The 14,099-nt window shown below is 43.4% G+C and overlaps 1 protein-coding gene across 3 annotated transcripts in view; it reads left to right on the forward strand.

Moving 5' to 3' along the window:
* ptpro (protein tyrosine phosphatase receptor type O) overlaps positions 1-14,099 on the forward strand; it is a 41,339-nt gene that overhangs the window by 11,851 nt on the left and 15,389 nt on the right. For all 3 annotated transcript variants that reach the window (XM_005734178.1, XM_005734179.1, XM_005734180.1), the window contains exons 3-16: positions 471-626; positions 1,551-1,703; positions 1,994-2,515; positions 2,594-2,755; positions 2,908-3,104; positions 3,226-3,346; positions 3,453-3,646; positions 3,732-3,843; positions 4,065-4,228; positions 5,638-5,758; positions 6,862-6,998; positions 9,735-9,873; positions 10,439-10,559; positions 11,741-11,809. In XM_005734178.1, the coding sequence (XP_005734235.1) occupies positions 471-626; positions 1,551-1,703; positions 1,994-2,515; positions 2,594-2,755; positions 2,908-3,104; positions 3,226-3,346; positions 3,453-3,646; positions 3,732-3,843; positions 4,065-4,228; positions 5,638-5,758; positions 6,862-6,998; positions 9,735-9,873; positions 10,439-10,559; positions 11,741-11,809 (2,368 nt within the window). The remainder of the gene's footprint in view (positions 1-470; positions 627-1,550; positions 1,704-1,993; positions 2,516-2,593; positions 2,756-2,907; positions 3,105-3,225; positions 3,347-3,452; positions 3,647-3,731; positions 3,844-4,064; positions 4,229-5,637; positions 5,759-6,861; positions 6,999-9,734; positions 9,874-10,438; positions 10,560-11,740; positions 11,810-14,099) is intronic.

Raw genomic sequence — 14,099 nt, forward strand, 5'->3', positions numbered from 1 at the left:
TGAATGTGGAGATGTTATATTGGTTTCACTGGTAAAAATAAATAATTGAAATGGGTATATATTTGTTTTTTGTTAAGTTGCCTAATAATTATGTACAGTAATAGTCACCTGCACACACAGATATCCCCCTAAAATAGCTAAAACTAAAAACAAACTAAAAACTACTTCCAGAAACGTTCAGCTTTGATATTAATGAGTTTTTTGGGTTCATTGAGAACATGGTTGTTGTTCAATAATAAAATTATTCCTCAAAAACACAACTTGCCTAATAATTCTGCACTCCCTGTATATGAAGGAGAATTATCCTCAACATGAGGATAATTCTCCTTAAAAAAACCTGTTGTTGCAAGGATTAGGAAAATGTTATTATTTTTTAAATTTTGCATATTAGACATGTAGTTCAAATAAAGGGCTTACATCTCTGTTCTGTAGTTCTGTGATCGTGATGTTCGACTCGTTTGTCTCCTCAGAGCCGCTTCCTGTCCGCAGCGCTCAGATATTGGACTATAAGGAGGCTCCAGAGACTGGCGTGGTGTTTGAAATCGATCCTCCGACCAGAAACGTCTTCAGCAGAGTCAACATCAGCTACGCTGAAGGACAGGAGCGCCGATCGATGCTCTATAAAGGTAGAACATTTCATTCTATTTGTATGAGTGGGTGCTATTTAGTGTAATTTAGTGTTTTGTAAACCAATATGAGCCTTCTGCCTGAATGTGAGGACAGTTATTGTAGTTCACAGTCTCACTGGGAGGTGAAGGCACGTGAGTAGCGATAGAAGAATGTGTCTGTCTGAATAAATGCCCGGCCCCTTCCAAACTGAAGATTCTGATTGGGTAGAAATCCTCCGGGGAACTCTGGTGCGCCCTTGCCTTTCTCTAATGGAAAGCATTTCTGAAAGCACGTTATTCCACTTAAAGCGGCTTGAGACAACTGATGTTGTGATTTGGTGTTATATATAAATAAAACTAAATTGAGCTGAACCAAGTTATTTCAAGTTTACCTGCACACACCTCAGTGGAGGCAAATATAAAGGAAAGAGGACCCAGGATTGACCCCCGAGGAACTCCATTTCAATTCAATTCAATTTATTTATAAAGCACCGAATCACAACAACAGTCGCCTCAAGGCGCTTCATATTGTAAGGTAGACCCTACAATAACACACACAGAGAAAAACCTAGCAATCATATGACCCCCTATGAGCAAGCACTTTGGCGACAGTGGGAAGGAAAAACTCCATTTTAACAGGAAGAAACCTCTGACAGAACCAGGCTCAGGGAGCTGCGACCGGTTGGGGGAGTGAGAAGGAAGACAGTGTAAAAGACATGCTGTGGAAGAGAGCCAGAGATTAATAACAAGTATGATTCAGTGCTGAGGGGTCTATTAACACATAGTGAGTGAGAAAGACCAGACCTGATTTCAGCTGCTCCAGACTCATAGTCGCTCAGTGCTTTGGTGTTCATGTCCTGACTGCTGACAGATGTTAACACAGCTCCAGGAATAAAGAGAGTGTTTTTGTGCTAACAGTTTCTTTCTGCTTGTTGTTTGTAGATTTCTACAGGGGGAAGACAGTGTTTAAGCACTGGTTACCGGGGATGTGTTACCGAAACATCACCTTCCAGCTGATCTCAGAGGCCACCGTGTACCAAACTGCACTGGTGACCCACAGTGACATCACTCACACACCGCTGCATCATCGGACAGGTGAGGCCCCTCCCACTGTGAGAGTCCAGTGCTTGCTCTGTACTGAGTAGATTAGATCGGCTCTGAGGCAGACCTTCCTGCATGAAGCTCTAAGTTCTACTTTCAGGAATCGTTGCCTTATACAGTGATCAGGTCTGGAGAACATGGCGGCCCGGTTCAGAGGCCTCCAGCGAGGACCTGCTGCCTCATTTTTTTAAACAGTGATGTATGATGAGATGGGAGGAGCTTCGTCTGGTGAGCTGACTAACCATTTCCTGCTCAGAATAATTCACTCCCCTCTCTCCCCCCAGTGCCCCACCCTCCCCTCAACATCTCCTATAAGATCATCCATTTGAGCCAGAGGGCAGCTCCAGGTCAGCTCCCCGACATGCTCCCACATGATAGTGGGCAGCGATCCCCCCGCCAGGCCCGGGACGTCCCACTGATGGAGGAGCGGGAGGAGGAGGAGACCCAGGCTGAGGAGAATACCTCAGATGAGGTAATAGGAGTCACTTACGCCCCCTTCAACTCCACAAAAGTGTTGACGGTGAGCGCCCCCATTGATGTGAACAACAGCCGCACGGAGGAGGCAGAGCCTTCGAGCTACTGGCTGGATCCGACGGAGCCATCTCCTGCCGACAAAGATGAGGAGTTCGTTAATGGCGTGCTGCCCGAGTACGAAGACTCCAACGAGCCGGGCTCGGCCATGGCACTCCCTGCCGAGCCTTCTGTCCTGCCCACCAGACTTCCGCCAATCCTTTTGGAACTGCGCTGGCTGCCACCGCGCCCACCCACCAGCTACGACAGTTTCAACGTCTACATCTACAGAGATGGTAAGCAGGAAGCAGCTGAATAAAGAACATCTCAGATGTTCCCGTGTTGGCATCTGAACCTCTCGCTCTGCTCCTCAGGTAACTCGACAGAAACAGCGACGGTGGATGAAAGCACTCACGAGTTCTTTACAGAGTTAACGGAGCCGGGAATATACCATGTGCAAGTGACCACACTGAGCTCGTCTGGAGACTGCGAGTCCCGAGAGAGCAGTGGCGACACTGCCTTCACCTTCTACCTCAGTAAGTGTACAGGAAGTGATTATGGCGCATGCAGCAGCGTGTGGCAATAAAGGATGGATTCAATCAAATGCATCTTTGTTCTAGTGTTGTCATTGTTAACATAATCCACTTCCTGTTGACCTGCTCCTTCGCTGGTTTATTAATGGTTACAGGTCCCAGCGGCGAGCTGCTGGAGGACCTGCGAGAGCGTCCTCAAGCCGTCAGCGTCAGGCTGCTGGACTCGAGCACCGCTGCCATCTCCTGGGCGCCATCGTCGCAGAACCACAATGGGAGCCTGGTGTCAGTGGTTTCCACCACCTGCCTGAAGCCCAGCCTGAGCCAGAGGATGGAGAACACCTACTGCAGCGAGGTATGGCACGGCACTCATCACTGGCCGCGCACCGCAGATTGAAGCTCACACAGGGGGTCTTTTGAATAAATAATAAAAAAAATTTTAATGCATATATATGTGTTTAAATATATAATCACAGGAAAACTCGACGAGTGACATCATCACCAACCTGACGCCGGGTGCTCAATACCGGGTGGTCGTCTATCACACCAATGGACCCCTGATCAGCCCGCCGTCGGAGCCCGTCATCATTGATATCGGTGAGCGTCACTTTATGCGTCTTTTTATGCGTCCCCCTTCCTGTTCACTGCTCCTGTTCTTCCTGTTCCACTCTTAAATCCCGCCTGTGTCGGTGTGCTGTGTCAGAGCCCACCGGCGTGCGCGAGCTCACCGTTTACCCCCTGAGTCCAACGGCGGTGATCCTCAGCTGGCAGCGTCCATACCACGTTGCCTTCAGGAAATATGTGTTGCAGACCTTCTTCTTCAACCCCGTCACGCTTGCCTCTGAGTGGACCACCTACTACGAGATCGCCGCCACCGCCTCCGTCATCGCCTCAGTGGTAGCCAGTCTGTCTCCGTCACAGGAAACATGTCATGGCACCATGCCGCATCCACCTCACCGTATTTGTCTCTATTTCCTCTCAGAGGGTGACTGACTTGCTGCCTGCCTGGTATTATAATTTCCGTGTTTCCATGGTGACGTGGGGTGACCCACCGCTCAGCTGCTGCGACAGCTCCACCGTGAGCTTCGTCACAGGTAATGCCTCACCGCTGCAAGGACGCTGCGAGGGAGGCTGGGCCAGGATCCAGCAAACACACTTAGACTTAAAAATAGAATAAATAGACTTTTTATTGTTTCTTACGTTTTTTTTAATTTTGGCTTTTATTTGCTGATATTTCTTGTGAAGATCCAGACGGCACATCTTTAATGTGTCTGCAAACGTATGATGCAGGTCTCCTTCCTCTTCCTCCTCTCAGCTCCCGAGGCGCCTCACATCTCCTCTGTGGATTACTCTCATGGCGTTCTGTACGTCCGCTGGACATACGGCGAGCTCTTCATTGACCTGTCGCACTCAAGGATGCTGCACTGGCAAGTGGTCGCTGTCGGGAAGAAGGGACCGGAGAAGACGTACTCCGTTGACGTGAGTCCAGACACATCTGCCTAGGTGTTCACGACACTCTGAGAAACGTTCTCGCTGTTTTAGGTGTATTTGTGCGTTTGTGTGGTGATGAGTGTGTCTCCAGCAGCAGCTCATTATTTCAGGGTCGAGCGGAGCTGTTATTGACTCTCTCCTTCGGGTTGGTTCAATGGTCTGATTAGCAGCAGGAGAATGACCTGCAGACGTTGCTGAGTCCAATTACCACCGTAGCCTGAGCTCGCTTCTGTGATCAAGTGTCTGAGGGTCCCAAGCCATGTTGGAGGTTTAATTGAGAGCGTATACAAATGGCGTGTAGATGTCAACTATATTCAGGATGTTAAGCAGTCTTCATTTCTACTAGATTGCTACTAATAGTTCTGATAAATGTGTAAACAATTAAACCAGCTTACAGAAACACTTTATTTTGAAGAATTTATGTGAAATAGAAATCTCAGTAATGAGCATTGACCTCGGGGACTGAAACCAAAAATTACACTTCCTTTTCCAAATGTGGTCAAATGTGTATATAAAAGATGAGCATAGCCACCATGACATCATTCATTAGTTTTGTTAGCATTCTGGGCGCCAGCTCGTTGTTTTCTTGTTTCTTAAAATGTTTGTTTTGTTTGGATAAGAGGGTGGAATGCTAAGTTATCATCTAATGCTAGCTAACTTGGTTAGCATTGTTTAGCAAAGTTTGTCTCTATAATAACCTCATAGCAGCTTTATTATTGGTCAGATAATGTCATTAAAAATGCTCCAAAAGACTCCAACAACACAAACACAGTCCAGAGGTCCAGTTTGCTAAATGTAAGCCTAACTGACAGCTGGCAGCTACAGCCACCTGTCAGTCAAAGAGGCCACACCCCTAATGATGTAACCTGAGAGTTTCTGCGGACTCCATCACTGCTGGGGCCTCTGCTGGAGGTTAGAGGACATGGCTTTGCAAAGCAATGGCTAATGTCACATTGGTGATGTCCATCTTTTATATACAGTCTGTTCGGTCTTTGAGGTTGAATGTAATTTAAAATTATAATTAGATATAAGAGTACAAAGACTGAGTCAGCAGGTCTGCAGAAGTTTAATGAAGCTTCCACACTCAGAGCTGATCATTTATATTTAATCGTTAGTTCGTGGTGGAAGCAGACGGTCACAGTGACTAAACGGAGACACAGACAGCTGTGAGGATTTACTGCAGGGATATTTTTAGTTTTATTCAGGGCAGATTAAAAAGATATTTTAGGAAAATACCTGCACTGTTAATCTTTCAGCAGCTCCGCGTGGGACAGAGGCAGAGCAGAATATGACCCCATCAGATGGAGGAAGGGGGCACTCAGGACTGACTGTGTGCACGCTGTTCAAGTGTTATTTACATGTTGTTTACGTGTTGTTTACATGTGGTGCTGTGTCAGGTGACTCGGAATGTGATGCGGGCAAGCCTCCCTCTGCCTCCCGGAGACATCTACAACCTGACGGTGACGGCATGCACAGAGCGCAGCAGGAACACGTCCACGCCAAACATCATCAAACTGGGTCAGCGAGTATTCACTGCAATTAACAAAGATATAATAACTCTAAGAAAAACAAAGAATACAAAGGTATTCACTGCTAACAGACTAACTCCCCCAAAGTTCCCAGAGTGCTTTTTCAAAAGAATCATCCCAGTTTTCTTGAGAAAGCATAAATGATTTATATTAGTACACTATAACTGAACAATATTTTCACCCCACTGAAAGGCCAACCTTTAACTCTGTAATTCTCAGAGCTGTAAAATTGAGTTAAAGGGAGGGTTAGCTTCTGGATTACACTCAGTATTAAACTCCAGTAAAAGTTTGAGCTGTTGCTGAGAAAGCATCACGCATTAAACCAAAGAAATCACTTTAGACCTGAGAAAAAGAATCAGTTATGCTCATAAAGCAGGAGGTGGATTTAGAAAATTATCAAGTTATAATGTTGAGTAATGAGGCTGCAGACTGAGAACAATTCCACTTATGCAGAAGAGACACCTTCGTGTCAGACTGAAGTATGTTGAGGACGATCTGGGGGCAGCTCTGGGGGAACCTGAGAGGTTCTCCAAAGAAGAACGGGCTGGGATCATTTAGGAGATGAGTGTGAGACACTGAGCAGGCTTTTTTTTTTTTTGGAATACTTTAGTTCCTGTGTGCAAATTAAAACAATGTAAGCATCCAAAATAAAACCAGGATGTTTGGAAGAGCTGTGCAGCACTTCTTTTTCATGGGGATAAAAATTCTGTCCTTGTGATAGGATGACGTGTAAAACGTGTTTGCTGTTTCTGTCAGTTTGTAGAGAGATAATTGAGAAAATGAAACCCTGGGCTGCAGGAGTTTTAAAACGTGAAGGATGTAAGTGGGAAAGACGTCTCGGTGCTGATCGCCGCACGGCAGCCTCTCTGCTTGTTAATCTGTGCTGTGGGTCTGAGGTCAGACTCACAGAGTGAACATGAAACTTCATTTTCTCCACTTCCCCTTCTGAGCGTATCAGACTATTTCAGTCCTCCTCAGAGGAAGTGCGGGGTCTTTAGCAAGCTTCGGCTCGGCTCGGCCCTGCAGTTCACCACCGCAGTTCGTCCTGTACTGTAAGCTCTCGTGAAGGGTTTTCACTGCTGTTTCCTGCAGAGCCGGCTCCTCCCAGATCGCTGTATGCCGTCAACGCCACTCACTCGTCCGTGACTCTGCTGTGGACCGAGGAGGGAGTGGTCGACTATTACCAGGTCCTCTGCAGACCCAGCAAAGCCAGCAAGGAGCAGCTCAAGGTAAAAGGGCTTCAGCCATGCTCTATATCAGCTTTCATTGCCTCAGCTGCAGGTCTGAGACGATTAGGAAAGGATTACAAAAGAGCGAGATTACAAGTTAGTTTCAGCTCTGCAAGTGTTTTCTGTTTTAGCTCATACAAATTCATTCATTTCAAAGATTTTTCTATGTTGTTCAGACATTAAGTCAACCAAACTTTTGTTAATTGTGAAAATAAAAATGTGATGCGCAGATAAATCAATAATAAAGGAACTACTTTTGTGTTTTGCTGATCTGAAAGTTTCTGAGATAATCCCGCAGAAATGTGGAAGTTGTTAAACATGAGATGAGATGACATGCTGATGAGAAATAAACCAGACAGATCGAGTGAGGACCGAGGATCGATCCCTGGGGAACTCCAAGCCTCATTTTAGCTGCTACAACTAAAAAGTTCGATTTTTGCAAATCAGATTTTAATTGCTATAGAAACAAAGAGGAGGAATGACAGAAGTCGCAGACGTTTTCTTCGAGCATCAGCGTGAATAAATTCATTGAGGCTCTCTCAGGCTGGTGAATTTGTTTCATATTGGCCACATGGGATCTGTATTAACAGTTTTCTGATCATGTGACCCAAAGAATAATAAAATGCAGTAATCAATAATCCCAAACTGAAGCTCCCTGAACACAGTAATGAACCCGGACACAGACACAGGGGACCAGGTTTGCAGAGATAACGAGCTGCTGGTGCTGAACACGTGTTTTTACCTGCAGGCTTGAAATTTAGTTTGTTCCCAAGCTAACGAGCTGGATGCCGGCTTTAATTAAAGAACTGAAAGTGTGATCAAAGCTGAAAGCAGAATAGAGTGAGTTCACATCTAAGGGAGATGATTGATTGTTTCCTTCTTTTATTTTAGCTGTTTAAAACTTGAGAGCAGACTGACTCAAAACAAACTCACACAAAGCCTGAAGTCTGCAGTAAAACATGATGACATGTCATGAAATGCCTGGGTCTTGTGGTCGGGGTGTCCTGCAGCGAGTTGAAAAGCTTTCATGGTGTCTCGAAATGAATCAGATTATATATAAAAGGATGAGTCAGCGTCAAATTATAGGAGGTCCAAAACTCGAGCTCTTCAGCACCAAAAACCAGTTGAAACTTTTCACTTTCAGTCTGAGACCAAACTCAGATCTGTGAGGACTCTGATGTGATTGGTTGCATTTCACCCACACCAGCTGAGGTGAAGAGAGCACGATCGGGCTGATATTGTTGGGACAGTAAAACAAGATAATTTTTATACAGCTGGTGTATATCCCTTTAAGCAGTTAAATAATGACAAATGGCAAACAATTGGGAAATCTGTTGTTTCGCATCTGAAAGGAAAAAAATCAGCTGATTTCTGATCAGATTTTTTGAGCGTCTGTCAGTCTTAAAGTCTATAGGAGAAGAGTTTAGAAAACATGGTTTTCTTCCCGTATCGAGCTTTCATCCCTGACTGTGTTTTGTTGTTTTTTAACCTGTTAGCAGTCGGACGTACCGCCCACGGTACATTGGATGGTTTAGGGGACTAATTGTAAATTTGTAGGACTGCTAAGGGGTTAATGTCCTTTCAGTGTAATGGCTGGTTTACCGTCTGCAGGCGGAAGTTTTTTTTATCATGAAAGCAAAATGATGTCCCAAAGAGCCGCTCAGCACCTGTGTTTGCTGGTGCGAGTTGGTGTTTATGTGGATCAGTTGCAGCTAATCTCATTAGAAAGCTTAAAAGTGAAATAAATCTTTTATTTTGGAAATAAATCCTACTTTACTTTTAAAAAGAGAGAAAAAAAATTTCTGCCTGTGATGCATTTGGATGATTTGACCACAACCTCTCGGGTCATCTGCACGTTAGAACCCAAAGCCTCTGACAGCAGGAAACTTACAGCTGTTTCCAGCTGTGCTCCAAAACAGCTGCTTTTGGAGTCATCAGGTTTTTTCTGCAGATGATGAAGAACATGGTGAAGGAGGCGTGTTTTCGTTGTGGATGGCTGTGGATCACATATATGTGCTGCGTGGTATCTGTGGGATGCTGTGAGTTTCTACAGCAGCTGACTCGCTAAGAGAACATTTTTGATATGAGTCCAGCTTTCAGGTAAAATAAAGGCGAATGACTGCAGGGCGGTTAGCAGGAACTGGTGTTGGAGGTCTGGACCTTGAGAACAGAAACGTGGTCACATCCATGGTTCCATATGAAGAGGTAGGCGATAAAAGGAGACTAACAAAAAGGATTTAGATAGGCCTAGTGCTGCCAAGGGTAATTCGGCAACACGTGTGCAGAGATGCAGGTCAATAAGATGTCTGATCGTAGAATGGCAAGGAAAGCTTCAGGCAGTTGTTAATGATTCAAACTTGAGTGCACTGCTCGGTGGTTTCTGTCCAGTGAGAAGTCTCTCGTTTGACCAAATTTAAAATTAGAGTTGCAGAAACAGGAAGTGCCACGTAACCATGGAAATATTTGGGAAAATTAAGACAGTACAATTTTCTTTAGCTTCTTCTTTTTAAACGTCTTGACAAATTTAGCAGTGAAGCACATACTGGAACCAGGGTTATAGTAGTAACAACAACAAAACACCAAAGAGTTTTGGAAAATGTGAAATATGTGGTCATAAACAAAAGTACAGTTTTAGTGATTCAGTCTTCCTGCTCAGCACCAGGCTGGGGTCAGCAGCCGCTCAGCCCTTTGTCTTTATCTGGACTACAAATCTGACCTCTTCTTCCTCTTCCTCAGGCCCTTGAGCCGCAGACCTCCACCTCCCACGTGGTCACCATTTCTGGTTTGATACCATCGTCCAGCTACAACTGCACCGTCACCAGCTTCAGCTACAGCACGCCCAGCAAACCCACACACATCAGCGTCAGCACCGTTGGTAGGTGGCACCATTTCCCTGCACCGTAGGAGGGCAGTGACTGTCTTTATTTGAGCCCTGAAACATCTTAAAAGTGAAAACTGAACTAAGTGCAGCTCTTTAATTTGAAGATTTAAAATGTTTTTAGTCACTCCTGCAGGCAGTAAAGTGAACTGCAGCCACTGAGGGTGAGTGTGACATGAAGAAGATTTGTGCTGTGGAGCTGAGCTCAGTGAACTCTTTCCAGCTGCTTGCAGCGACTCAGTGAAACGTTTTGGTGCCGTTAGTCACAGAGGAGCAGCAAGCTCATTGGTTAGCACCTTGTCATAACAGGTGTTAACCAGTGAGTAAGGATTGTGAGATCCACCCCTCTTTCAACACAACAAGAAGCTCACAATTTCTATGTCGATCTTTTATAGTATATCTTTGTAGCAAAGTACAGTTGGAGGCCACCCGCTTGATAAAAGAACTTTAATGTGAAAGTACCATACAGGAAGGGTTCTGTGTTGAGAAAACTGATGAAATCAGAGAGGACTGTGCTGAGAGGTAACAACGTCTGTCTGTGCGTCTGTCTGTATATCTGCAGCCAAAGAGATGAATCCAAGCGTTGCTGCCATCTCGGCTCTGGCTGTCCTCAGCATCCTGCTCATCAGCCTGCTCGTTCTGTTCCTGCTTGTGCTGCGCAAGAAACACCTGCAGATGACCAGGTAACTCAAAGTCAGCACAGCAGCAGTGCCCTCTGCTGTCACGCAGTCATCTGTTGTTCATTTGGCCTTAACAGCTTCACTCTGTGTGACAGTTACAGTGTTTGAGATACAGTGTATGAGTTTATTGTGCATGAGTTGTAGTGTATGAGGTTAGTTTCTGTGTGCATTTCTGCAGCAGGTCCTGCAACAACAACAAAAACAAGCATGTGTCCTGAATGTCTTGTTTTTGAAATGCCCATTGAGATCAGTTTATGGACTTTAAACTAGTTTTAAGAAAAGTAAAGTCCTTCATTTAGAATAGAAATGATGGAATTTGGATCACAGTTATTGGAGTTTATGAGCATGAATAATCTTGGAGCTTCAGAGTGATTCACAGCTGAATTTCTGAGGAAATAACTGAGAGGGTGTCTGCATGCTGTACACTAATCTGTAAAGCGGTCAAGCTGTGGTCTGCTGTGGTCAGCCGTTAATGCCCAGCTAACTGGCATAATTCACAACACCTTTTTTTCTTAGAGTCATGACACGCACGAGTTAGGACGCAAACTACTTCCTCTTGTCAGGAGGCTGAGCGGCATGGGCGGTGTTTACGAGGCACTTTATAGACCTACACGTTATTGAGGAAGCAATATTTACACAGTATTACACTGTGTGTACTGTAATATGTGTGTTTTACAGATTTATAGAATAATGGTATTCTCTTTTGTACTAAAATAAAATACTGATTTTTTTGAATGTATCTTAATGCTACATCTCAAATATAATGTGGAAAATAAAAAATACTTGTATGACAAAAATAAAAGATTTACTTTTTTAACATAAAAATTATGAAAAAAAATCAATCAGAATGCGGCATGCAGACTTTTACTAGTGAATCACATGCAGATGTTAACATGTTTAAACTGTGTTACAAAGTTATGATTACCTTATGATCGTAACTTTACCCTGCATCATCTCTCCAGTTATTCTATCTTTTTCATGTTTATTTTTTAAAATGTTTCTAAAATGTTTGAGCAAAGAAAGTCGTTATTTTCCGATGGCTTGATAAATTCTTTACTTCACTGTAAATTTTCTTTTCATACTCACTTCACAGCTTCCTCCATTTCCTTATAAGTCATCTATAATTTCTGAGTTCCTCAAACTGAGCTGTTCTCACCACATGTGCTTTTTAATTTCTGTTTCAGAGAGTGTGGCGCGGAGACCTTTGTCAACTTCGCCTCGTTTGAGAGAGATGGAAAGCTTCCATATAACTGGTACGAGCTTCGTCATGTGTTTGTTCATCTTCAGATCACAAATTAAGCGTTCACGCACGGGTGGATGTTGTTTTAGCTTGGATTTTGAGTAATCACACAACCTCGGTTTGGATGTGCAAACACCCACGAAAGACCCAATCAGAGGCAGATTAGCAGCCCGGAAGGGGGATTGAAGAGGCAGATTAGGGATTTGAACATATAGGCACAGATTATAGCTCATCTGTGGTGCTTTATACAGCTTGAGGTGACGATGACCATGATGATGATGATGACGACGACAAAGAGCTCAGCACCCTTGCCTGCTTTGTTTGGACCAGCTGAAATGGGGTGTATGACGATGCTGAAAGCTTTGAATTTCCCCTAATCTCAGATTAAAAGGACAAAATGTTGCTTTTTGAGTCAGTCGTGTTAATTTGTTCAAAACAAGAAAAGATAATTCAATTTTATTTCTCCTTTAAAATCAAGCAGAAGAGGCAAAAAGTGCCTGTTTTTAAACTGTGAAGTGGCTGATGGATCAGATTCAGTCTCACATGTTATTTCTGACAAACATTTGGAGATTTGTGATTAATATAACAGCTGAAAGACGGTCAGTTAAGGCAGAACCTTGGCTTCCATCTGCTGTTGTATTTGACCTTCCATCACTAAATGCACATTTCCATCAGAGTGTCTTCTTCTTCTTGATGTGATGGTGCAGTTTGCTTTTAATGTGCATGTGGACAGACTCACTGTGTGATGTCACAGCAGTGTGGACGTGATGAAAACGCAATGCCCCCACTGATGCTCCAAAAGGAAATTCTTTCGAGAGCATTTATCTGAATATATCAAGTTTTAAAGAACTAAATGATCCCTTTTTATGTTATATAACAATGGAACCACTTAAAGAAAAACAAAAACCACAAACAGCATAAAAAATAGAGCAAAACAATATAAATATGATGTACAGTTAGGTTATTTAAAGTTGTAAAATATGAAAGGTATAAGCAAGAAACACATCATGATGAACAATTCTCCATATGTTTTGTACAATGTTATGTTTAATTCTGATTGAACTCTTTATGCCTTGAAAGCGTAATAGGAGTTCTTATATGAACTGAGCAGTTTCTGTCATATGTCAGGCTGCTTATAGCGCATCAGAATTTAGCAAAGGCGGTCTCTTCCAATGGACCTACTCTTGGAGAAACCCAAAAATGACTGTAATTGTCATCAAACCACCTCTTCATTAATATACACTGAAGTGTAGAAACTCGCTACACCTCAGGGGAGGTCGTCAAATGTCATGTTTGTGGGGGGAAAAACTTAAGGAAGATAAGTCTTAATGTAATTAATGTAATTTACCTTCTAATTAACCTGATTTTTATGTGAATTCTTTGATTGCTTTCAACAAATCCTGAAAAACGTCCAAAGCAACCAGTGTAAACCAGTATGGTGTACCTCAAAGCTCACTTCCTGGGATATTCATTTTTTAAACTCACAGTTTTACACTTTTATGACATAGGTTCGATAATTTTATTAGCAAGAAGGTGATGCAAATATTTTTCAATGATAAAAATTGGAATGAAACTAACAGTGTATTATCCAGTGTATCTAGCCGGCTAAATGTTTTCTCATTTTTATGAACAAGTCAGCAAGATAATTCATCCAGTAAGTTGTTTTAGTATTAGTTTTAGACTTAGTTTTATTACTTGATACTACAGAGACATTTAAGTCTGTGGCAATAAAATGTAGAAGTTTGACATGACTTAAATTTTAATGTTTGTGCTCCCGAGCTTCATCAAGAAAACTCAGGAAAACCCAGACGGACAAAGAGGAGTTCATAAATGTATCGGCATCAGTGGGGTCATTACCCAGGCACCACAAATGTAAATGAGATCATCAGGTTCATAAAGGTGGCTGTCACTGCCAAGTGACAAACTGAGAACTGTTTATACATGGTGTCGGTCCTGGCTGAGGGTTGCATTGTGGGATGGCAGGGAGGACGCAGTGATGTCACAGACTCAGGCTGGGGGGTTGTGTAAAAGAAACAGAGTGGCCATTGACGTCCAGCAGCAAACAGACTCCTGTTGTCCTCCAGAGACACAACAGGACACTCTCTGAGCGGCTGCATGATGCATTAACTCTGTGTTCAGCACTAATGTGAAGCTCTTGACGCTCTGTGCCTCTTTACTAATGGAGCACCATGTTCTGTCCCCAACCTATCACCCCCCTCGTGTCTGTTTTTTTTTTTTTTTTTTTTTTTTTTTTTTTTTTTTTTTTTTTTTATTTGAACCCCCTTCAGGCGAAGAAGTCTCTT

The sequence above is a fragment of the Pundamilia nyererei genome, unplaced genomic scaffold (genome assembly GCF_000239375.1).
Source record: "Pundamilia nyererei isolate P.nyererei 1_Seehausen unplaced genomic scaffold, PunNye1.0 scaffold00057, whole genome shotgun sequence".
Lineage (NCBI taxonomy): Eukaryota > Metazoa > Chordata > Actinopteri > Cichliformes > Cichlidae > Pundamilia > Pundamilia nyererei.